Here is a 22,011-nt window from a genome sequence, read left to right on the forward strand (position 1 = left end):
GTCACATCTTATCATGAATGTAGGGAGATGGCATTCATCGACAGGCAGTGATGGCTATCAGCCAGACATGGCCCAATCCATCACCCGGTCTTACCGGCCAGGCGCAGCGGAATAGCTAGACCCTGTGAGCCGAGTGCAGCCGCAAGGGTGGATGAATTCAAGCAAAATCACATGATTAACAACTAATGCCCATTGAAAACATCATCGCATCGGTACCGCTCATGAACGCTCTGGGGTTTAATGGCGCTGAACCTTGCCCTTGTCAGTGGGGAGACGGTCAATATCAACGTTGACCCTTGCTAACGGAGTTAAATACAGTATTTGCCTTTCGCCTAGAGTATGATGTGGATACATACTGGGTTGAGTTCAACGGCCGAGATTATTGATTTTCGCCGCTTGACGACCGGCTGATCGTTCCGATAATGCCATTACCAGATCGACCCATAGTGTGGTAGACACCTAGATGAGTAGGTACCTACAGTATATTAGGCGACTAGGTGTCTGGTGGCGAAGCCTTCTCGAGAGCAAGCGTCACCTCGGTGGAACGGGACCAATCAAACAATATCCACCAATGATGATGATAATGAGATACCTAGATGCTGGGATCTAGGTTTCGAAGAAAAGAGCGAGAGACCGAGCCGGTGTGACGAGACGTTACAGCCAAGATTTCACCTTCTCATCTCGGTGTCTCTCGGTCAAGCAGGCCCGGACCATGATATCCGCAGAAGGTGGACAGTTGTGTTTGGATTTTGATGGCCGAGCCTAATGGGAGTTAAGAAATGGGATTGTTTGTGTTAATTTGCATTCTGATACCAAAACGAGAATAAATCTAAATCTAAGTTGCCGATAAAGGTTTTGTGTTGATAACTTTGAGATTAAAACTGCATCTCGTAGTGGCGGCTGTCCCCGTGGCTACGCTATTAGAGATTTGATCTTCTCTGCGCAGCCCGGTGATTATGGTTTTAGAAGTCAATCAATTGCTTGTTGTGAGGGCAACTGTATACGTTGCACAAGGGTTCTCAGCAGAGCTCACGCACGAAAGAAATAGAACATAAAATAAACAAAATGCTTGTCCAAGTGGTTCGGATGAAAAAACCTGGACACACAGATGCTTCTGCAGAAGAAGCTTAAAGTGACTGCCGTTGATGATGGAAACACCCTAAGCCCACCTTAGCAGAGCGCTGAAGCATTAATCAACTCCACTCCACCACCTCTGCTCAATTAATTGCCTTGCTAGGACTGAACATTTTCGTCCTAGGTGGCCCCGGCTAAGCCTTAAACGGCAAGACCCGCAGCAAGCCACCAAGCTCCAACCCTGCGGCGGGATATGGAGATGACAGAATGGCAGCTTTGGGGTGGCTGCCAAGCATTTCATTGTGACTTTCCACTTGGAATATCTATCATCATTCTACACCCAGAGACACACAGCGCTCTAAGGACAACGTAGCAGCAGCGCACACTGAAGCCTGTGCCAACAATTAACGAAACAACTTCGCCCGCTTAATGGACTGAACTCCCCACAGTCGAACGGATCATTCCGAACCCTCTGATGCATCTCCGATCCCACCCCTGCAGGTGACGCCAACGCCGGACATGGACCAAGGTCGCAGCAGCGCCATGTCCGGATGCGTGATTTTCGGCACCCGCGCCGCACCGGTCCCCATCATGCGCCTGGTGCTATTGCCGCTGCTGCTACTTTTATCATGTTTTACTTTGTGTGAGGGCATGCGGCCGGCCCAGATTGCGGAGCTACGCCGAGAGACCGTCGAACTGTTTTATCATGGCTTTGACAACTACATGGAAATTGCCTTTCCCGAGGACGAGGTACACCGCCCCTTCGGATACCTTGATTACCTTATACGCGCCGCTTCAAAAGGACTTACTGACTGACACGGGATTGCACATTACAGCTGCGGCCAGTAACATGCGCACCCCTCACCCGCGATTCAAAAGATCCCACCAATATCTCGCTTAACGACGTCCTGGGAAACTACTCTCTGACCCTGGTTGACAGCCTGTCAACTCTTGCTATACTTGCATCTGCCCCCGATGAGGACGGCGACGTCGGCCCTAAAGCGCTCCGTGATTTCCAAGACGGCGTCAAGGCGTTGGTGGAGCAATATGGAGATGGTACAGACGGCCCCTCGGGTCAAGGTCTACGAGCCAGAGGCTTTGATGTCGACAGCAAGGTGCAAGTCTTTGAGACTGTTATTAGGGGCGTAGGAGGTCTGCTAAGTGCCCATCTCTTTGCTACCGGAGAGCTACCCATCAGGGGCTACGATCCGTTGCCGGTATTTGAGGGCCAGGAGCCCAAACCATGGCCAAATGGGTTGACCTACAACGGTCAGCTTTTGAGACTTGCAAACGATCTGGCCGATCGTCTACTTCCGGCCTTTTACACGCAGACCGGTATGCCGTATCCTCGAGTGAACCTGCGGCACGGTATTCCTTTCTACCGCAACTCACCGCTGCACGACATGTTTGATCTTAATGACGAACCAAGTGGTCGAGGTGCCGCCGAGGAGATTACTGAGACATGTAGCGCTGGGGCCGGAAGTCTGGTGCTGGAGTTTACTGTGCTGAGCCGGCTTACTGGTGACCCCAAATATGAACAACTTGCGAAGCGGGCCTTCTGGGCTGTTTGGTATCGGAGGAGCGACATCGGCTTGATAGGCGCAGGGGTAGATGCCGAACAGGGCAAGTGGATAGGGGCATATTCCGTGATTGGCGCCGGTGCGGATAGCTTCTTTGAATACGCCCTGAAAACGCACATCCTTCTCTCAGGCCATCCGCCTCCCAAGAAGGCGTCGACTGCAGATTCGAAGCGCAGCAAGGGGCACACGAGCAACTCAAAGAGAGTTCTCGACCCGAACATACTGTTTCCCCCTTTGACGGACGAGGAAAACTCGCCTGATAGTTTTCTCGAGACATGGCATCACGCGCACGCTGCCACCAAAAGACACCTTTACAGTGACCGGGGCCATCCACACTATGTGAGCGTGAACCTTTGGACCGGCTCACTTGCATCGCAGTGGATAGATAGCTTGGGTGCATACTACTCTGGCCTCTTGACACTTGCCGGCGAGCTTGACGAAGCTGTTGAGACCAATCTCCTCTATGCTGCCGTGTGGACCAAGTACGCCGCGCTCCCCGAACGCTGGAATGTCAGAGATAAAATGGTTGAGGGAGGCCTGGGATGGTGGCCGCTACGTCCCGAGTTTGTCGAGTCAACCTACTTCCTCTACTTGGCAACCAAAGACCCTTGGTACCTGCACGTTGGCGAGATGGTTTTGCGCGATGTCACACGTCGTTGCAAGACGTCTTGCGGTTGGGCCGGGTTGCAAAATGTGATAGACGGGGAGATGAGCGATCGCATGGAGAGTTTCTTTTTAGGAGAGACTGCAAAGTACATGTACCTGATGTACGATGAGAACCATCCCCTGAACAAGCTGGATGCGCCATTCGTCTTCACCACAGAAGGCCATCCACTTATAATCCCCAAGGCGGCCGGAAAACCCGGGCAGTCTCACGCAACAGCCTCTACCACGCGCAAGCACAAGGCAGCGGCATCTTATTACGACCCAGAGTTCACCAACACTTGCCCCGCGCCCAAAGCGCCGATGCCGCTCACGGGGTCCTTGACTGCCGCGAGGAAAGATATTTTCCATGCTGCAAAGATGGTCAACCTTCACCAGACCCCCATCCGCTCGGGCAGAACTGTTGTTGATGACAAGCCTGGTCGAAAACAGGCAGCCAAGGACTTGAAACATAGTGTTTTCCCGTGGACTTTGCCAAGGCGTTTGATTCCGGAGGATGGGATCTGCTCAAAGGTGTATGAGCCCACGGAAATAACACTCGAGTTCGCGTCCAATGCGCAACAAGCCGTCGGTGGAAGCTCGTTCAACTACATGATCGGCACACAGAATCTGGAGCGTCTTACCGTCGACAAGATTCGCGTGCTGAGCATCTCGGGCCTCAAGCTGACGCTGAGACTCGAGGATCGTACTGCTCCAAGCGGGGCGCCTGCATCTTTCTGGCGCATCACAAAGGTGAACGGCTTGCCTCTGGGCCGGGATGAGTCCGTTGTGCTGAACAGGGCTACACTAGGTGACGTGTCGGACCCGCGCTTCAACATGGTGCGGGATCCCGTCGTCGTAAAGCTGCACCACCTGCACCAGGTGGACCTAGTGTACAACGTCACCGCGGCGGCAGAGGCCGCAGAAGGCGAAGGCGGTGTTGAGGTCAAGGAACGAATCACAGTGCAGCAAACTCGACCTGCAACCGGAGTTCCGACGTCCACTGCTGCTGTAAATGCACCCGACTTCGGAAACAGGATGAAGAGCTTCTTTCAGCAGATCATGAGCTCGCTGGAAGAAGCCGGTGCGGAGCCGACATACACTCCCCGATCAGGAAACGGAGCCGCACAACCAGGGACCGCGGCGCCTCCTTACAACGTACTGATCAACGTCACGGGCATTACTCCCACAGGCCTCGGAGCGGCGCCCCTCCCTTCGGTGGACATGCCGCCCGGTGCGCACATCCCGCACGTGGGCCCCTTCACTGCCAGCTACCTCCCCTGGTCGACCGTCTTCGCGGCCGGGGACGCGTGCGGCGGGCCGCTGCCCGAGATGGCGCCCCGAGACCACCATGTGATTGTGATCCGGCGGGGCGGTTGTTCCTTCTCGACCAAGCTGGCCAACATACCCGTGTACAAGCGGTCCTCTGCGAGTCTGCAGCTCGTCGTCGTGGTGTCAGATGACGACGACGACGACGGCTTCTTCCGCGACGGTCGCGAGGGCGGCGGCATGGCCCCGCGCGACTACGATAGGATCGTGCGCCCCCTCCTCGACGTCATGCAGACCACCCCGTCGGGCATGGTGAGGCACAACCCGCTCTCCATGCTGCTCGTCGGTGGTGGCGACGCGGCCTACCATCAGATCTCGCAGGCGGAGAGGCTAGGGTTGACGAGGAGGTATTACATTGAGAGTCATGGCGTCAGGGTTAGAAATATTTTGATAGATGACGGTGACAGTGGCGAACTCACGTTGAACGCGTAGGTTGGCGTGGACTTTTATAATGATTTTGATATAGACAACGGCGTGTTAGACGGATGATGAAATGAGCCTGTACATACTGGTGTTTTGTTTGGTTGGCGGTATGATGATTTTAAGACCATCGAGAGGCCATGAGTTTTAGACTTGGAGCATGAAGAGTTTTGTTGGCATTTACGACGTATGAATACAATTCATATAGCGGCAATTCATGGCTCGACTTGTGGACTTTTAGGATACCAAATGGCATTGCTGAAGCTAGAAAAACCGGCCGTGATGGCCTCTCATGTGGACCTAGTGAACACAATGGGCGCCAAATAGCCAACCCAGGAACCAAAAGACACCATGTACAATTCCAATTTTACGAAAGACTGCTACATCCCTAGACCATTGCTTTCGACTCCCCTTCGACCCTCTTTCTATACCAACATTCACAAACCCCCCTGAATCCCCCCCAAAAAATGCCCAGCTCATGCCGTCCAGATCCTCCTGACACCCTCGGTCAAGCCGACGTCGTTGGTCTCAAACTCGTACAGGCCCACACCGACGACGGCGGTGGCGATGTTGAGCAGCCACATGGCGGCCTTGCGGGACTTGGGCACGCGGCGCTGGGGCAGGTAGTCGGTGATGACGTTCTGGAGGCCGAGGTGAGAATGCAGCAGCAGCGTGCTGCACAGGACGGCGTCCATGACGGGGTTGTAGGAGCCGGCGGCGAAGGGCGCGACAGTCAGCGGCACCAGGCCGGCGGCCAGGATGCGCTCAAAGGTCCAGTGGTAGTGGCCGTGGCTCGGGGACGGGGCCGGGACGGGGGCAGGGTCGTTGACTGTTGATCGAGTTTGTTAGCTTCATGCAGTGGGAAAAGCCGGCAGCGCCCCAAGGTCGGGATCTCGTCACTGCTGGTTTTGGTGACATGTGAGTATCGCGGGAGGTTTTATTTCTTGGTTCGTACCGGTTCCCTGGATTTTTTCTATGGTGGAGTAGTTAGTTAGTTAGCATCATGTAGTTCTACTTGTCTGCTTATCGCTCGCGGATTGACTGCGCGGAAATGCACTTACGAGGCAGCGGCGGCAGCAGGTTTCTCCTGCTTGAGGCGTGGAAGGCAGCTATCCTGGGGACGTTGTTGGCGAGGGTGCGCTGCGCCAGCGAGGTCGGGCCGGCCCGGCAGGCGACCTGCCGGAGAGGACGAGCGATTGAGGCCATGGTCGATAAAAATTAAGCTGTGATATTAGAAAATTCGACCGAATTTCCTTGCTGGCTTTTTTTTTATATCTTGTGGTGCACGAAGCCGACTGGTCTCGTTATAACTGCTAATCTCCCCTGAAAGCAAGTGCAGTGCGTCAACGGTTCAATTCGCGATGGATGATGCTACAGCCGGTCGGCAGGCGTCCCCATGCCGAGGATGAGTATCGGAAGCTTTCTGATTGGCCGATGTTCTGTGCCTGACTTATGGGGCACTCAATTAGCTGCCGTTCGTCCAGCAAGAGTTTGAATCACATGAGAGCGCGACCTTGGAGAGTGACCAAGCGAGCTTCCATGGTGGAGGCGCGACCCCTGCATCGATGGGTGGAGCTTCGACCAATCATGAGAATGCACCCACAAAAAAGTTCTTTGCGTACTCTGAGGTCCATCGCAATGAATCCAATGCGGTCATGTTGGAAATACCTTTCGCATGTACTGACTGTATAATATACCCAGCACCACGCGATCTTTTAATTCTAGACCAAAATACAGCCCGGCACAGGCCTGCTGCTGCTTCGGAGCCGTCCAACTCGGCTCGCAAAGCTATCGAGCATGCTCTCATCATCTTTCTTAAAGCTCCGCGGGTCGGCGCGACATCGGATCTGCACAAGATGCTTAGCTCCGCAACCATTAGCGACCTTCTCGAGCAGCCGCGTACTCCGAACGACGGAAGAGACTGAGGAAACTTTGCCTCGCTCACCAATCGTACTAAAGCCTCTTGGGAACACCGAGTCAACAAAAATCTATGCTAAAAAGAAGGCAGCCGCCACTGCTTGGGCTGAACGGGCGGACAGGATACAAGATGGCAAAGAACCGTGTTTATGGGATATCTTTGAAGAGCGTGGTCTTGTAAAGGATGTTGCTGGGTATGTTTATGTCTTGTCGGCTCAAGCTCTAGTCGGGAATCTCCATACATGTACTCTGCAATGTGACGGACGTGCTTGGTCTAGGTGGCTGACACTGTAGGAGTGAATAGATCCCGAGAAGCCATTCGCGAGTTGATGCGGCTGAAAAGGATAGGAGCCTACGTTGGCATAGATCCTACTGCCGCCTCCCTTCATCTAGGCCACTTGGTGCCGCTCATGCCATTGTTCTGGATGTACATGAACGGCTACACAAGCATCACCCTGCTCGGAAGCGCTACCGCCAAGGTGGGCGACCCCTCAGGGCGCTTGACTGACAGGGAAAAGCAGCACCGCGACGTGTTCAACAAGAACATGGTCTCGATGCACTACCAAATCAAGAAGCTCTGGACAAATGTCGACGCGATGGCTAGACGCTACGGGTACAAGGAAGAGTGGGCTTGGACACGCGGTCAAAGAAACAACAATGAATGGTGGAACAAGCAACCCTTGCTCGAATTTCTCCAACTGCTCGGCTCCAATGTGAGGGTTGGTCCAATGCTCAGCAGAGACACAGTCAAGCGGAAGTTGACCGAGGGAGATGGACTCTCCTTTGCTGAGCTCACATACACCTTGATGCAGGGATGGGATTGGTGGACTCTGTACAAGCAGTTGGGAGTTCAGATGCAAATAGGAGGCTCTGATCAGTTCGGAAACATTGTGCAGGGTATCGAAGTGGTCAAGACAGTGCGGCCCCAGCAGCCCATCCATGGAGTCGACCCATCGTCGCCTCTTGAGGAAATTGTTGGCTTTACAACCCCACTACTTACAAACTCGTCTGGTGAAAAGATCGGAAAGTCGAGTGGTGGAGGCAACCTCTGGCTCAGCAACATCAAGACTAGCCCGTACGATTTGTACGGCTACTTTGTCCGTCAACCAGATGAGGACATGGAGCGCATGCTCAAGTTGTTCACTTTTATCCCAACCAAAGAAATTAGCGAGATCCTCGCGAAGCATGAAACTGACAAACCCAAGAGGGTGGCTCAGCACAGGCTGGCCTTTGAGGTGATTGCCCTGGTGCACGGTATGGATGTTGCCGAGAGCACCCAGGTTGAGCACAGGGCCATGCACGGCAAGGGCTCAGTCTCGACTCTGTTTACGCACGACACAGCGGAACAGGTACTGCTCAACTCTGCCCCAGAGGCTCACAAGAAGCTGCCAAAGAAGCTGATGGACCAGGGCAATATCGCGCGCATCCTGTTCGCTGCAGGACTGGCCAAAAGCGTGAGCGATGGCCACCGTCTCGCGACGCAGCAGGCGGTTTACATTGGAGGTCGGGAGGGCCAGAACAAGGAAATGGGCGCCAGTCTCACTTTCGTCCCCGTCAAGGCCTGGTTCCCTGAGGACACAAAGAACTACCTGATCAACGGCAACATGCTTATCCTTCGCAAGGGCAAGCACGACATCCGGATTGTCGAGTTCATTAGCGACGAGGAGTACGAGGCTCTGGGCGAGACATACCCAGGGCAGCCTGGTACTGGCAGAGTGCGCAACATGCGGGAGCTTGCAAAGCTTCGACAGTCCATGGCCGAAAGTGTTGACGGCGTGGATCCCTCTGCCGCGCCGTCAGACTCGAAATTACAAGCTTTGAGGAAGCAGCTTGAGTTTTTCGAAGAGAACTTTAACCCAAATGTGCACAACCCCAAGTCACACCCTGACAAGATCAGGGCCAAGATACAACGACTCGAACAGCAACAGAAGCTGTTTGGTCAAGGGGAAAATTAAAAAAAAAAAAAAAAAAAAAAAAAAAAAAAAAAAAAAAAAAAAAAAAGAAAAAAGAAAGAAAGAAATGGGAGTCAATGTATTGATATTGGCAAGAGGTTTCACGCGGTGAAACGTGCAGAACTTCTTGTCCTTGTATAAAATGTATAATTTATATAAATGTAGATGTGGACATACCGTTCTCGCGACATAAAATAAGATACCATAGACTATCTAGTCCAACATCTCCAGTTTCTTTTTCCAGAATTAGGGTCACCATATTTATGAACAAGTCGCTGGGATGCGCGCGCACTATGGGGTATTACAGGATGAAGCCAAGATTCTTGCCAGCAAAAAAAACACACTACCTATAAAACACCGTCAGGTCACCCGGCGGCAGAGGGAGGTTCCGCAACCTGTCCAGTATCTCGGGGTCGGAGAGGTTCTGCTCCGTGATGATCTGATCAAAGCAGTGCCGGCCATCGGTGTACCTCTGCAGCGGATCTGCGTTTGCGTCCCTCGACGGCCTGGCCTGGCCAGTGGCCAGGGCGGCGATGTACTGCTTGGAGACGACGTGCTTATGGACGCGGTACAGAAAGCCCTTGATGACGCCAAACTGAACCAGGCGCCGCACGTCGACGAACCGCAGCACGTCGAACCCCGTGTCCAGGTGCACCTTGAGCCACTCCATCACGGTCCGCCCTGCGCAGAAACTCGTCATGAGCTTGACGAGCAGGAAGTTGCTCACCCGTGGCGGCGTCCCCGGGTGTGACAGGCGGTAGTGGTGGTGGTGCGCGGTCGGCGACGTCTCGGCCGACGAACCCCTGCCAAAGTGGTGGTTGTTGCCTGCAGAGGCTGGGGATGCGTCCCCGCCACCGCCGCCGTTTCCTCCGCCGCTGCCGCCGCTGCTGGAGGGCCCGGGAGGCATGACGCAGACGTAGGCGGCGCACTCCTCGACGACGCCGTCCAGGTTCGCGACGAACTCGTGGATGGAGGGGCGGGGCGCGTAGCAGGAGCCGAAGAAGAACATGTCGAGGAGGAGGATGGTGTCGTAGTAGAGCAGGTGGCGGAGGGCCAGCTGGGTCAGGTCGATGGAGACGTCGGCGAGGAATGCGATGCGGCGGACGTCGTTGACGCCGTCGATGTGGGCGATGACTTTTTGCATGGTCAGGTCCCACGTGTCGTCGACGACGTCGGCGAGGCGCAGCTTGGCGACGGGGACGTGCCAGCCCTTGACCGGGGGCGGGACGGGGTGGTAGGGGAAGAGCTTCATGTTGATGGCGTTGGCGTCATCGACGGGGATCATGCACTCGCCGTAGTTGTTGAGGTCCTCTTTCACAATCTCCAGTAGGCCCTCGATGGGGCGGCGGGCGCTGAGGTCGTCATATCCTGCCGAGGAGCTGTGACACACGGGTCCTGCGGCAACCAGCCCACCACCCAGGGCGCTCAGGTACTCGTTTTGCTTCTCGAGTTCGGCAAAGGTGACTGCGAGCCGGCGGACGACGCGCTCGTACGGCAGCTGATCGGCGGCGGACAGGCCGGCGTCGACGACGAGGCCAAAGTTGAAGATGAACTCGTTGCGATGGTACTTTGGGTGGAAGATGGAGACTGGGAAGCCCAGCACGCTGTACTTGCCATCCGGGTCCGTCACCGTCACGTACCGGTTGAAGAAAGCTTTGCGTGGGATGATGTACTCCTGCAGAACATCAAAGTCGAGGAGCGGTGCCTTGGTCGCGCCCTCGGACGGGACGATGCAGCCGGGGGGACTTTGGGCGACGATTTTGGTGCCTGGTAGCGAAGGTTAGTTAGTAACTTGCATTTGATGATAGATGAGCTGATTGGAAATGCGATATGGATGTGAGGCAGATTGCTCCTATTGGGTATTGATGGTAGTAAGTGGACTGTGCTTGCCTTCTTGCGGCAGAAACCGGGCGTAAAAGATTCCTTGTATCATAATTGCCTCTTGGTGCCTCAGTCCGTACACCCGAAAGAATACGAATAGAGACGAGCGGCACTGAAATGAAACCTTTGCCCAGCTTTTCTCAAATTTTTGTGATTGCCATATCTGCTGGCCAAGATCAATCAAGATCGATTATACATCTAGCTTAACGGAATCCGAGGTGTGTATCGTTGGCGCTTCAATTATCTGTGATTAACTTCACCCTGATGAGCTGGGTGAAAAATAAATAAATCGGGCTGATCCTATACCAAGTTCATCAAAAACCCTCAGGTTCGGACTATCCTGTCGCCAGTAAATTTATTTTTCACTCACTATGCGCAAAGAAGGTCCGGTTACATGAGGCTGCGAAGACATTGATTGCAGTTCTGAACCAAAACGAACATAAAATCCTATTCAAGCTGCAAACAAACAATCAATCAGTCACGTGGGCTAGTGAATACCATTGTAGCTTCAACCGTACTTCACCTACAATTCAGTCTTACAACTCACTACAAAGAATTTGGCTTACTTTAATTTCATGTTAATATACTAAATCAATCAAGTCACCAATTGTTTCGGTAAAAAAAAATCATCTTCAATCCTGACGGCTCTGCACTTCTTTGATATGACGTATACCTACGTCCATAACGATTAGAAGCTCCTCCCAAGCACCCCGCAGTTGGCAACACTACTATCTAGAACTAGATAGGGGTGGAGATAGTCCTGGAAATAAGCCAGTCCCCGTCGTCTTCATCACCCGTCCCTCATTTGACCCATAGAGCATTGCGACCTCCGACGATACACACATATACCAATCTCATCTCGCCTCAGCTCAAACCGTCGGTCTATTTCCGGCTGACTGGCTCGCTAGACTGCTACGTATCATCCGCTAGTTTGAATCTCTTTCCAGTCACCGACCGGCTGCTTGCAGGACTCTTGGTTCGAGTTGTATAAGCAGTACCAAAGGGAGCGGTAATACAAGATCTGCCGGTTGTCTAGGGCGAGACAAGGTGGGCTCGCTTTGGTCGCTGAAACACAGTGATTTTCTGTGCAACCCGCGATCACACAATACTCTCCGGATAAACAATGGCTCCCACTACAGGACTGCGCGCGTCCCTCGAAAGGGACGGATTCGTCGTGATACCCCAGGCTCTCGGCTCCGCACAACTAATCAAGCTCCGCGAAGCAGCCGCTGAGGTCGAAAAGCTCGCTCGCGCGGGCGGGTGGCCTCATATCCGCACCGTTGGGAAGCAGTTCCCGCCTTGGCCATCCAAGCCCAACGACGAAGAGGGTGGCATCTGGGGCGTACAGAGTCTTCTGCACCCAGATATGCCTGGCCGGGACGAGTTTGCGCGGCTTTACTTTTCAGAAATGATACTGGGTCCAGCGCGAGAACTCATGGGCAACTCCTCTGGTGATCAGGTCTGCAGCGACGAGGACCTGGTCATGGAGCTGCTCAACATGCTGGTGCGTCCGGGTAAGGCATTTGAGCTGCGCTGGCACCGCGACGACATTAGCCCCGATGCGACGGAGGAGGAGGAGCTCAAGAGGCTGTCGGAACCGGCGTGGCATGCCCAATGGAACCTGGCGCTGTGGGACGATGACAGCCTGATCCTTGTGCCTGGGTCGCACGCCCGCGCACGAACCCCCCAGGAGCGGTCCGCTGGTCCGTACGAGACTGGGCTGGAGGGCGAGATGCGTGTCAGGCTGCGGGCTGGCGACGTTGCATTCTACAACAACAACATCTTTCACCGCGGTGCCTATGATCCCACCAAGGAGCGCCTGACGATCCACGGCTCGGTGGGACACGTCCGTGGGGGCCAGCTCAGGGCGAGGAATGTGCTCCAGCATGGTGTCACATGGATCGACCGCTGCGACTTCAAAGATGCACTTGGATCTGATCAGCAAGCTCTTGACAGAGCAGAAGCCATGCGGGAACGTCTGATCCGTCTGGGCAGGGAAAGCGGCGACGTCGGGTATTCGTTGAGTGGCTGACAAGACAGGCGCAAAACATATTCACAGAAACTGTAGACAGCTGGCTGACTGCAACGGCTGCGCAAATCATCACTTGTTGTTGCTTGTATCCCCTTTCCACCTTAGTACCCTCTCGACGCCATTTCTCCTCATAGCCGTGTCACAAAGCCATTCGTCCCCACACTCGCACACGGCTGGGTTGCGAACCCAGCGGAAAGTGATGGAAAAACGTTCACCCCGACGGACAACCTTGTGTGACGCTCCGTCACTCGAGTCCTCAGGGGCCGGAATCATGAGACGGTCGTTCTTGCGCTTCTTGATGCCATGCTGAAAATGATACTGGCTGTCGCCAGACATGTTATACAGGGAACGCGGTGGAACGAATACCTCGCGTCTATCCCAATCCCACTCTTGATCGCTGCCATCTGTGCCCGTGCCAGGCGGTCCAACATCAACATCCCCTGCCTTGGCCTGCCGTCGCCGAAACTCCATAATCACTCCGCTCCCCAGGCTCAAGCCCATTAGCGACTCAAATGCACTGTGCGTATCAGCATGCGGCGGGATGCCCGCTCCCGGTGGGTAGTACTGCAAACAGACCTGTTCTGGGTCTCTGCCGGGTATGTCGAGATGGTAGTCCTTAACCGAGGCGGCATCATAATTTGCCGAGGAAGGGCAAAATGAAGGAAGGACTTCCTTCAACCACGGCGGGAAGGGAACATAGGGGATCGAGGTGTCGATCCCAAAGAACTTGTAGCAAAAGTGATACCCGTAGTGAAGCGACAGCCTGGACGGTGGGAGATTTGGTGACAAACCAAGACGTCCATGTGCTTCTTGTGGGGCTTTTTGTTTGCCCTCTACCACTTGGTCGTCGTCTTGAGGGTTTTTTGATGAGGCGGACCTGATGGGCCAGACAAGTTCATTGCGGAAAATGTCGAGGAGCTGCACCTCTTGCTCCGACGTGACAAAATCTGTTTTCAGGTAAAAGCCTGGAGGGGCTTCCGGTACCTGCTGCATATTTGCCCAAATGGAGGCAGCCCTGCCCTCCTTCCCTAGAAAAAAAATAAACTCAGCGGGATCAGCTAGGTAAGGTAGGTACAGATTCGAAATTGAAAAGGCAGGCACAGCAAGCAGATCGATGTCATCTGTGCCTGCCGCGCGTCAAAGATGGGGCGAGCAACCTTGTCATTACGAAGTATTTGCATGCTGAGAGCACGTGATCAATCAATCAATCAATCATTCAACCCGACGAACGAGCCTTGTGATTTGTTTGTTTCCATTCCTGTGCCACTCACTCACTAACCACAACCCACTGTGGTCAATGTCGAATCCATGTTCATTCAAACGAAAACAAAATGCGGGCCCTGACAGGCTGCACTGGTCTTCTTCCGGTACGGTACATTCATGCCCAATGATGAGAACCCCGAACCAACCGTAAGCCATGCCCAGAAGATGATAATTACCTACCTACCTTGCTACCTACTCGACCTTTCTTGAGGTTGATAAACCCCCGCAGCCAATGATTTGTTCGCCTTGCTTCCATATCGCGCGAGTCGTATTCGCTAGTGGCTCACTAGGCAGGAGTATAAACTGCCCTACTCTTTAACTTCGTCTCAGGACAATAGGTTAGGGCTCGGATGAATATATTTCTACTTGGCCGTGCAAGTGATTATTCAAAGTTGATAAATCAAACCCTTTCCAGTATGGCCCATACCAAGACTCGGTCCAATAAGACGACATAACGACGTCAGCAGACACATATCGAAAAATTGAAAGATCTGACTAGCAAATTGCCAGAACGGGCATAAACAGTGTTGCAACGTCTTTTTCCTTGAGCCTTGGCCTGCATTCGCGAAGCCACTGCCTAGCCCGCAGAGATCCAATCCGAAAGGGTTCGAAGTTCTTGGGTGCATCGCTCAGCCCTGGGATAGTTTGTTTGCCGTGTGGGACAGCTTAAAGTGGTGTAGCTTCAACAAACACAGCCTCTACCTACGGCACCTTTCCCCCGCCCGCTTACTTTTCGAATCAACATTCTCCCCCCAATCTTGACTTTCCCGGAATAACCCTTCCACTCATTATCGTTTGTTGTGTCGATTTGGGGCTTTCCTCACACACTTAGTTGACAAGTAGGACGAAAGCTTTTTTTTTTTTTTTTTTGCTTGCATTCGTTTACCTTTTGAGCTACTTTTTAGACTGGTCCCTGCTACTGCCTTTCATCAGACTTGGCCAAGACCAAATCACATTTGGAACAGTACAACACAGCACTGCGTGCTTTGAAGGACAAAGACTATCTCGCAGTGCTGTGCACATTAAATCTAAACCACCACACCTTCGCAGACTAAACCGGGACAGTTGAAGCCTGTCGAACTGAGCCTGCTTGATCTTTGACTTTTCTTACTTTCTCTTGCTATCGATTGCCCCCGAAGGGGCAAACTCGTGTTATATCAACACCTATCTTGTTCTCTCCTTCTTGACTACTATTTTTTTAAATCTTCAGCTCAATCCAGTTCACATTCAGACGTCATGGCATGGGGCCTTTCGAGCTGGCTTGGCCTCACGCGATGTTTCCAGATCGTTGCCTCGCTGATTGCCAGCGCCCTCCATGGATTTCTATTTGGGTGGCTCTCGATTAACAGGTTGGGCATGGCAAACAATGTCATTGTGCTTCAATTCATGGTATGCAAAAAAACAAAAAACAAAAAACAAAAAGAAAACCCCTCCTGACGTCCACGAAATTCTCTCTGTCCGTCGTTGGTCAAAGTTTGACGCATGGGGCGTCTTGATGCCCTTGACCTCTCACAATGAACGACGCCTCAACCGCGGTTCCTCTGGTTTTCGTGTCTCCTTTGCATAGACACAAACGGACATGGGAAAAGGAATGACAAGAAACAATATACTGACACACGGCCATAGATGACCGCATGGTTTGCTTTTGTCGTCATTGCCTTCAGCATCGTCCACACCAAGGGCAGGTCAACACAGACCACATGGCTCGTTGCCACCATCGCCGGAGACATTTGCTTCATATGGATGGGCCTGGCTATGATCACGCTTCTTTCACACGCTGGCGTGCCTGCACACTGTGCAGGCCTTACCAAATCTGCCTGTGAGTACTCCATACTCATGTGGCATAGATCGCCCTTCTAGTTTGCTTCCATCTAGTCAAAAGCATGCCGGGGTAAAAGCCGCTAACGTTGACATGTTTTGATCCTTAGACGCAGATGACGACACCCGCCGAGAGCCCGCGAAAGGGTATACCAGCATCCGCTTCACTAATCAATGGAACGGTGCCAAGGGCGAGCTGGATCGTTTCTGCGCCCTCGAGCGTATCTTCTATGGCGCCACTCTTCTCCTGATAAACCTCCAGCTCATCACCGTCATCCTCTCCATACTCCGCATCTGCCAGGGCACGTATATCAAAAAGACCGAGGCGAATGCTCAGGCGAGCGAGCAGATCCTACACGTCCTCCGCGAGGAGGAGAAAATCAGATCCAAGGCGTATCCGTTGAACAGTCTCGCCTCGACCAGTGGAGACACTGGGGTGGTGCAGCACCATCAAGTCCACAGCCAGTGCGATATCTCCTCAATTCAGCCCATGCCGAGCGAAGGGGCATTGAGGTCGAGGAACTCGGTGCTAAACTCACGGGTGCACCCACATAACCACCATCAATGTCAGCACCACACCCATCACCACCAACAGCAGCAACCGCTACTGTCTCCTGTCAGCCCGACCACTGCCACCTTCTTCTCAGATAGGCCTGGACTCTCGTCCCCGCTGGCGAGCCCAGACGCAAACCAGTCAAGTACGACGACTTTTAACGAGTTCGAGACGCCCGAAGACGAGGCCGCCGCCGCGGCATTAATCACCGACGGGTCTTCGGGAGGACGAGTGGATCTCGAGTCCGGGTACGGCAGCAGCTCGGGCCTGCCTCCCTATACCCCGGGGAGGTTAAATCCCATGAACGGCCACGGGAACGAGAACAATGAGATGCGGCTCAGTGGCTATGTCAAGGGGGAGACGAGGGCTCAGAACATGAAGGATGGGATGTGACAAGGTTACATCGCAGAGTTATGACCCGAAAGCGACAGAATGAAACAGGCATTATCCTATTTTTCATTTTACCCCCTCTTATTGTTCTTTTTTTATTTATGGGAAAGGGTTGCAAAAACCAGTGGCAACCTTTATTTTACTTTTAAGACCTCTTTTATTTACACGATACCAATATTGAAAACAGGCGTTCATGAAGGCGGACGGACCCCTGAGAGCATCACCACGGTTTCTGTTTTTTTTTTTTTTTTTTTTTTTTTTTTTTTTTTGCTTTTGGGATAGAGGTCTTTATTTTTATTTTCCTCTCCGGGTTCGGTGAAACCTGGGATGGGTCAGCTCTAATGATGCTTTATTAGAAGTGTTTTTTATTTATTTCATATTCACTTGTCTTTAGAAATCCTCTCATCTGTGTTCCCTACTATGGTGTTGGTGGTACGAAATGCGTATGTCGTCGTAAAAACAATCAGCTCTGGCTATTGTATGCAAACATAGAAAACAACACAAAGAAAAAAAACTACATTGGATGTTGAAATCCGGGTATCATTCGCACCCTTCACAGAATTCAAACCCACCATTCACGAAAATCAAACGCACCACCCATAAAATCCAAACCCGCTCAAGCAAACAAACTCTCGAAATACAGTGCTTAACAAATATGTTCTCAAATCCTCTCTGATGATCTGTTCTTGACTCTCGTCCTCGATTTCGTGGGTCTGCCCCCAATCAGGGATTCTCACGATTCGACCAGCTCGAGGCCAGCCAGCTTTATACCACACCCGGGGCTTGGCTGCGGTTGCTGAGTGCTCAGGGCCTGGAGTCCAACCTGCGCCTATATACCAGGCATGCTGTCAGGAACTCGTAAGCCGGAGACCTATATCCCTTTTCTAGCTCTTTTGAGCTTGGTCAAAAGCTCCGGAACAGATTCTAGCGTTGGCATCGAAAATAGCCCACCAAGAGGGGAATATCGTCGCCTATGATGACGACCCGTCTCAAGTCATAGACTGTCCCGGTGCTATTCTCCCCAGAGGGGTCCGGTCCCTTGGCTTCTCGATCAGCTCGGCATACCCTTCCAATCCTTGTGCCATGACCCTGATGACATCAAATATGTGACTGCCCTTGAAGGTCTCGGCCCAAAGTCTAATGACTGCGGCAGCGAGTTGCCGAAGCCTCGCGGGATCTGTAGTCGACGGATGTGTGTGTTGTGACGAGCCCGAGGATGCGAGCGAAGGGTCAATCGGAACTGCAAACTCAGTCTCGTTTACCATGGTTCGCACTGTGTCGAGGATGGTGCGTTCTTCCTGAGAAGGAGCCGGCTCGTTGGGTCCGATTGAGGCCAGTGTCAGGAGCCACTTTGACAGAAGAACGGCGCATTCGAGGTTACATACTAAAAAGTTTTGGGTCAGTATTACGTTATGGTGAAGAGGGAGGGGTAATGCATCAGGATTATACACTTACTAGAGTGTTGCATACTCCACTCCAAAGACTTGGTCCTAGCCACATAGTTGACTCCTACTTTGACCAGAACGGCGAGAGAATGGATCGCCTGGTATATGGCTCTGTGTAGCCTTGGATTCCTGGACGGTAGAGGCGCTTCGGCGAGATCATTGGCTACCAACAGATGGTCTCGTGTCTCCAAGGTCCGGCAAGGGCTAAGGTCTGAGTAGAGCCTGAAGTAAGCCAACCTAAGCAGGGCTGTTGAATTAAAGGCAACTGGACCCCCGCTACCAAATCCGCCATCCATTTGTTGCTGATGTTGCGATGGATGGCTAGTTCCACCAGATGCTGCAGAATCGGCAGCATTTCTTGATTGCATCTGCTGCTCAAAACCCATCTGCCAGACTCGTAGTGCTTGTGCCACATCCTCTACATCTTCAACCTTTAAGCCACGATGAACCTCAAAAGGTGATGCTATAGCAAACGAAGTTTGCTTTAAGAGGTAGATGTGTTGGATCAAAGCATGTATCAGGACATAGTTCCCTAGAGAAGAAACATGGCCCAAGGCGCCTTGCGATGGCCGGTTCAACAGTCTCGAGAATCCATCCTGCAATGAGACGTCAAGACTGGGGTACGACTGCCTCGCCTCTTGCCACTGCCAGGCGGTATCAGCCCGCCAGAGCCGAGAAGAGTTTGGAAGTGTTAGGTTAACCTCTGATGTAAGGAGTAGCGGCGGTGTGTTGTAAGCGATGCTGCAAAGGTTGAAAAAGCAATAGGCAATTAGTTTGGTGCGTACGGCACCTTCGATTCGAATCCAAGTCTCCCAGTCGACGGCTTGTGCTGACTCTGAAACGAGTCTCTCCTCGCGAACCAAAAGGGCGATTTGGCTCTGAAGTGACAAGGCATCGTGCAAAATAGCCTTGGCCCCCCATAGGCCAACCGCAAAAAGGAGTATAAGCGCCTGAATGGTTTCAAGTCTAGATTGGGGTGTATTTGGGGAGCTGCAGGTTGATAAAGTTAATATACTAGGCCTAGTCAGACTGCCTCTGAGGAACCACTGCCACCTTATAAGAAAACTTACTAAGGCTCCCTATGAGTCTCCTGGGTCATGGGTCTGTCGTGGTGCACCGAATTGAACGAGTGACGATAACCCGAGCTCGGTGAAGGTCTCGTGGAGTGTGGGCTATATGCAGCGGGTGTAGGTAGCAAACCATGAACCTCGTGGCTATGTCGTCGTCGTATTTGTTCCATAGCAACTGCCTTGGAAGCATACCACAAAGCATTGCCTCGATGGCTTTCAAATCGATATTGGGCACCGACCGCCAAAATCGCAAGTAAAAGCTCGGGAGATAGCTCAGCTGGCGCCAGAGTTGGGGTATGAAGAATGGGAAGATGCTCGTGGAAGCCACCATTATAGCCTTCGAGGAATCGCATTAGAGTATGTCGTGAAGGAAAAATAAAGTCGTTAGGAATCACCGATGAAAACTCGTCCAGTCGATTCTTGATGACATTGTAGTCAACGCCAGAAATCTTCCAGAACGGCGCCTTCAGTCCATCCTCATGGAGTCTGGAGCCTTCGTGGGCATCCGGTTGAAGCGATGGGAACCTCGTTGACGGGAACGACCCCGGCGGCTTCAGTGACCCACGAACGTGTAAGTCGCCGCCATGCCTGTTCCAAAGACCGAAAGACTGCTCCGACTCTAGCGCTGGTGGCAGGAAATGTGACGAGGTACCCATGTCGTCGAGGAACAGGTTGTAGTCATCAAAAGACGCGGCAGGAGGTTGCTGATGTGTTTGGAAGCCTGGATGCATCATGCTCTGATCTTGCTCTCGGGGACGCTCTTGGTATGATAAACCGTCGTCATAAGGCTTTGCGCGTGGAAGATTGCCAGACTGCGCTCCCATATCAGTCAACATAGACTGTTGCTGAATCTGACTCACTTCGCTGGCTGATGCAAGATGTGTAGCTGCATCGGATAACAGATCGAGATTGCAGCCAGGCCTGGACGTCAGTCGCGGGTCAGTCTGTAAAGAAGAGACTACTGAAGATGTCATGCTCTCAGGTGTGAACTGCGGTGGCGGGGGCCTTGAAGGTTGTTGCTGCTGTGGGTGTTGTCCTTGATGTTGTACGTTCAGACTCTCGTTACTGCCACGTATGTCCGCTGCCATCGGTTGTAGATTTCCCGAGGACTGTTTTCTTGCGCGATGGCTGTCTTTGCTGCCCTCGTTGAGATGCACAAGCTTCTCATGGCGTACGAGGAGGTCGCTGATATCCATCTGGTCAGCATTCTTTCTTAATGTTTGCTTTGCAGCGCGATAAAAATTAAGGAAATGTTCTTCAAGATATGACGACGATAGGTAGCCGTGAAGCCATCCTACCCAGAGGGAAATGCAAAGTAACAGAATGGTATATGCCAGTGAGGTAGATGGAAGAAATACTAGTGGCAGCCATGGGAAGGTTGACAGGAGAGTGCGGACAACATGCGCAAGCAAATCAGAGCGGATGTCACAGATGAAACCCCAAAAAAAGCAAACGAGGGGAAGAGGGGTTTGCCCTCATTGCACAACTTACCGTCGTCCAAAAGTTTTTCCACATCGGTCCCAAGTACATGAGAACGGCTTTTCTTTGGTGTGTGTTCTCTCGTGTCTCTGAACGTGCTCCACACGCCTGTAAGTGGAACAAAACAAACATGTGTGAGCTAATTTGCAATATGTGGAGGAAGGTAGGCGTAGTGGAAAGGTTGTGTGTTTTGGACTCGACTCACCTGAACCGTTTGCTGCAATATTTACAGGGGAGAGTCTTGGGTTTCTGCTGCCGACCCTCTCCATTTTCATCAGCAGTATTGGAGGGCGTTGGCGCCTCGATAGACTGTATGGGCAACATGATGTCGCTTTGGGAATGGTGTTTCTTCAAAGTATCTTATTCAAGGGGTCAGTTATGCAGTCGCGAGTCGCGGCACCCAGATAAAGCGGTGATGGGTTTGATAAGCTATCATGCAGCGCCCACCAAAGTGCCCAAGGGTCGGTGGTCGATAGTAGGTCGAGTTGAGTCAAACAGAAACAATATAGCAGTCAATCATGTAGATAGTGGGTAGATAGACTGGACGAGGCCTTGGGGTGAGATGTTCGTTTTCTCGGATTGGTCGGAGAAGACAACACGCTTGAGACAGATGGACCTGTTCAAATCATTGTAGGATAGAGGATGCAGGAATATGACCATCTGCGAAAACTTTGACAGTGCCGGCGCCGCCTTTCTTTGTCCCAGACCAGGTGCGCAGCACAGACTATGTCTGCCAGGTCTGGGTTGTCTGGGGTAATCCACCCGGCTGCGTAGAGCGGGGAAGTACGGCTCAGGCCGGGCCGGTAAAGAAAGAAATAAAAGCCTATCTATCAGTCAGAGCGCGCTGGTACGCGGAGCAATGGACTGATGATATCTTTTTTCGAGTGCCTCATACAAGAGCTGGCGACGTTGAATTTCTTGCGTCTTTGGCTCGGAGCTGACGAGGCAGCTAGGGCGGAAATCAAGGAGAAGTTGGTGTGTACCTGTATGAGCGGCAATTTGTGACCGGTCGGCCTGTTCAAGCTGATAGGTACCCAAGTGACAAAACCGAGCTAGCTCTCTTTGTTTTGGTCCGGCAGAAAACGCGTTACCATGAGCAAAGACGAACCCAGCAGTAAAAGCTGTTTGAACTGCAGATGGTTGGCGATTGGCGACTGATGCGGCGA

At 52.6% G+C, this 22,011-nt stretch overlaps 8 protein-coding genes across 8 annotated transcripts; 4 read left to right on the plus strand and 4 right to left on the minus strand.

Moving 5' to 3' along the window:
* The first annotated feature begins 1,436 nt into the window (after positions 1-1,436).
* PgNI_08650 (uncharacterized protein) lies at positions 1,437-5,232 on the plus strand. The gene is made up of 2 exons (XM_031128645.1): positions 1,437-1,824; positions 1,911-5,232. Exons 1-2 carry the CDS (start codon positions 1,594-1,596, stop codon positions 5,055-5,057), a joined length of 3,378 nt encoding a protein of 1,125 aa, XP_030979373.1. The 5' UTR covers positions 1,437-1,593; the 3' UTR covers positions 5,058-5,232.
* A 44-nt stretch (positions 5,233-5,276) lies between these two features.
* Positions 5,277-6,388, minus strand: PgNI_08651 (uncharacterized protein). Its single transcript, XM_031128646.1, has 3 exons — positions 6,107-6,388; positions 6,001-6,018; positions 5,277-5,874 (listed from the first exon to the last, which is right to left on the minus strand). The coding sequence occupies exons 1-3, from the start codon at positions 6,249-6,251 to the stop codon at positions 5,522-5,524; spliced, it is 516 nt and encodes a 171-aa protein (XP_030979374.1). The 5' UTR covers positions 6,252-6,388; the 3' UTR covers positions 5,277-5,521.
* Positions 6,389-6,743: 355 nt separating this feature from the next.
* On the plus strand, positions 6,744-8,917 carry PgNI_08652 (uncharacterized protein; the record flags this gene model as incomplete). The annotated part of the gene is made up of 2 exons (XM_031128647.1): positions 6,744-7,156; positions 7,267-8,917. The coding sequence occupies exons 1-2, from the start codon at positions 6,843-6,845 to the stop codon at positions 8,915-8,917; spliced, it is 1,965 nt and encodes a 654-aa protein (XP_030979371.1). The 5' UTR covers positions 6,744-6,842.
* Positions 8,918-9,257: 340 nt separating this feature from the next.
* On the minus strand, positions 9,258-10,847 carry PgNI_08653 (uncharacterized protein; the record flags this gene model as incomplete). The annotated part of the gene is made up of 2 exons (XM_031128648.1): positions 9,258-10,681; positions 10,796-10,847. 2 exons carry the CDS (start codon positions 10,845-10,847, stop codon positions 9,258-9,260), a joined length of 1,476 nt encoding a protein of 491 aa, XP_030979372.1.
* Positions 10,848-11,918: 1,071 nt separating this feature from the next.
* On the plus strand, positions 11,919-12,827 carry PgNI_08654 (uncharacterized protein; the record flags this gene model as incomplete). Its single annotated transcript, XM_031128649.1, has 1 exon — positions 11,919-12,827. One exon carries the CDS (start codon positions 11,919-11,921, stop codon positions 12,825-12,827), a length of 909 nt encoding a protein of 302 aa, XP_030979369.1.
* A 69-nt stretch (positions 12,828-12,896) lies between these two features.
* On the minus strand, positions 12,897-13,820 carry PgNI_08655 (uncharacterized protein; the record flags this gene model as incomplete). The annotated part of the gene is made up of 1 exon (XM_031128650.1): positions 12,897-13,820. The coding sequence occupies one exon, from the start codon at positions 13,818-13,820 to the stop codon at positions 12,897-12,899; it is 924 nt and encodes a 307-aa protein (XP_030979370.1).
* A 1,122-nt stretch (positions 13,821-14,942) lies between these two features.
* On the plus strand, positions 14,943-17,126 carry PgNI_08656 (uncharacterized protein). Its single transcript, XM_031128651.1, has 3 exons — positions 14,943-15,479; positions 15,717-15,909; positions 16,019-17,126. Exons 1-3 carry the CDS (start codon positions 15,327-15,329, stop codon positions 16,852-16,854), a joined length of 1,182 nt encoding a protein of 393 aa, XP_030979367.1. The 5' UTR covers positions 14,943-15,326; the 3' UTR covers positions 16,855-17,126.
* On the minus strand, positions 17,081-20,643 carry PgNI_08657 (uncharacterized protein). The gene is made up of 3 exons (XM_031128652.1): positions 19,367-20,643; positions 18,307-19,286; positions 17,081-18,235 (listed from the first exon to the last, which is right to left on the minus strand). The coding sequence occupies exons 1-3, from the start codon at positions 20,560-20,562 to the stop codon at positions 17,841-17,843; spliced, it is 2,571 nt and encodes an 856-aa protein (XP_030979368.1). The 5' UTR covers positions 20,563-20,643; the 3' UTR covers positions 17,081-17,840.
* Between the last annotated feature and the right edge of the window lie 1,368 nt (positions 20,644-22,011).

Source organism: Pyricularia grisea, assembly GCF_004355905.1.
Source record: "Pyricularia grisea strain NI907 chromosome V map unlocalized Pyricularia_grisea_NI907_Scaffold_6, whole genome shotgun sequence".
NCBI classification, from domain to species: Eukaryota; Fungi; Ascomycota; class Sordariomycetes; order Magnaporthales; family Pyriculariaceae; genus Pyricularia; species Pyricularia grisea.

Coding starts and splice junctions, on each gene's coding strand:
- PgNI_08650 (XM_031128645.1), top strand. CDS start 1,594: ATGGACCAAGGTCGCAGCAGCGCCATGTCCGGATGCGTGATTTTCGGC. Junction 1,825..1,910: donor TTGCCTTTCCCGAGGACGAG/GTACACCGCCCC, acceptor TGCACATTACAG/CTGCGGCCAGTAACATGCGC.
- PgNI_08651 (XM_031128646.1), bottom strand. CDS start 6,251: ATGGCCTCAATCGCTCGTCCTCTCCGGCAGGTCGCCTGCCGGGCCGGC.
- PgNI_08656 (XM_031128651.1), top strand. CDS start 15,327: ATGGCATGGGGCCTTTCGAGCTGGCTTGGCCTCACGCGATGTTTCCAG. Junction 15,480..15,716: donor TCATTGTGCTTCAATTCATG/GTATGCAAAAAA, acceptor ACACGGCCATAG/ATGACCGCATGGTTTGCTTT. Junction 15,910..16,018: donor AGGCCTTACCAAATCTGCCT/GTGAGTACTCCA, acceptor TTTGATCCTTAG/ACGCAGATGACGACACCCGC.
- PgNI_08657 (XM_031128652.1), bottom strand. CDS start 20,562: ATGGATATCAGCGACCTCCTCGTACGCCATGAGAAGCTTGTGCATCTC. Junction 19,287..19,366: donor GAGACTCATAGGGAGCCTTA/GTAAGTTTTCTT, acceptor ATCAACCTGCAG/CTCCCCAAATACACCCCAAT. Junction 18,236..18,306: donor GTGGAGTATGCAACACTCTA/GTAAGTGTATAA, acceptor AAAACTTTTTAG/TATGTAACCTCGAATGCGCC.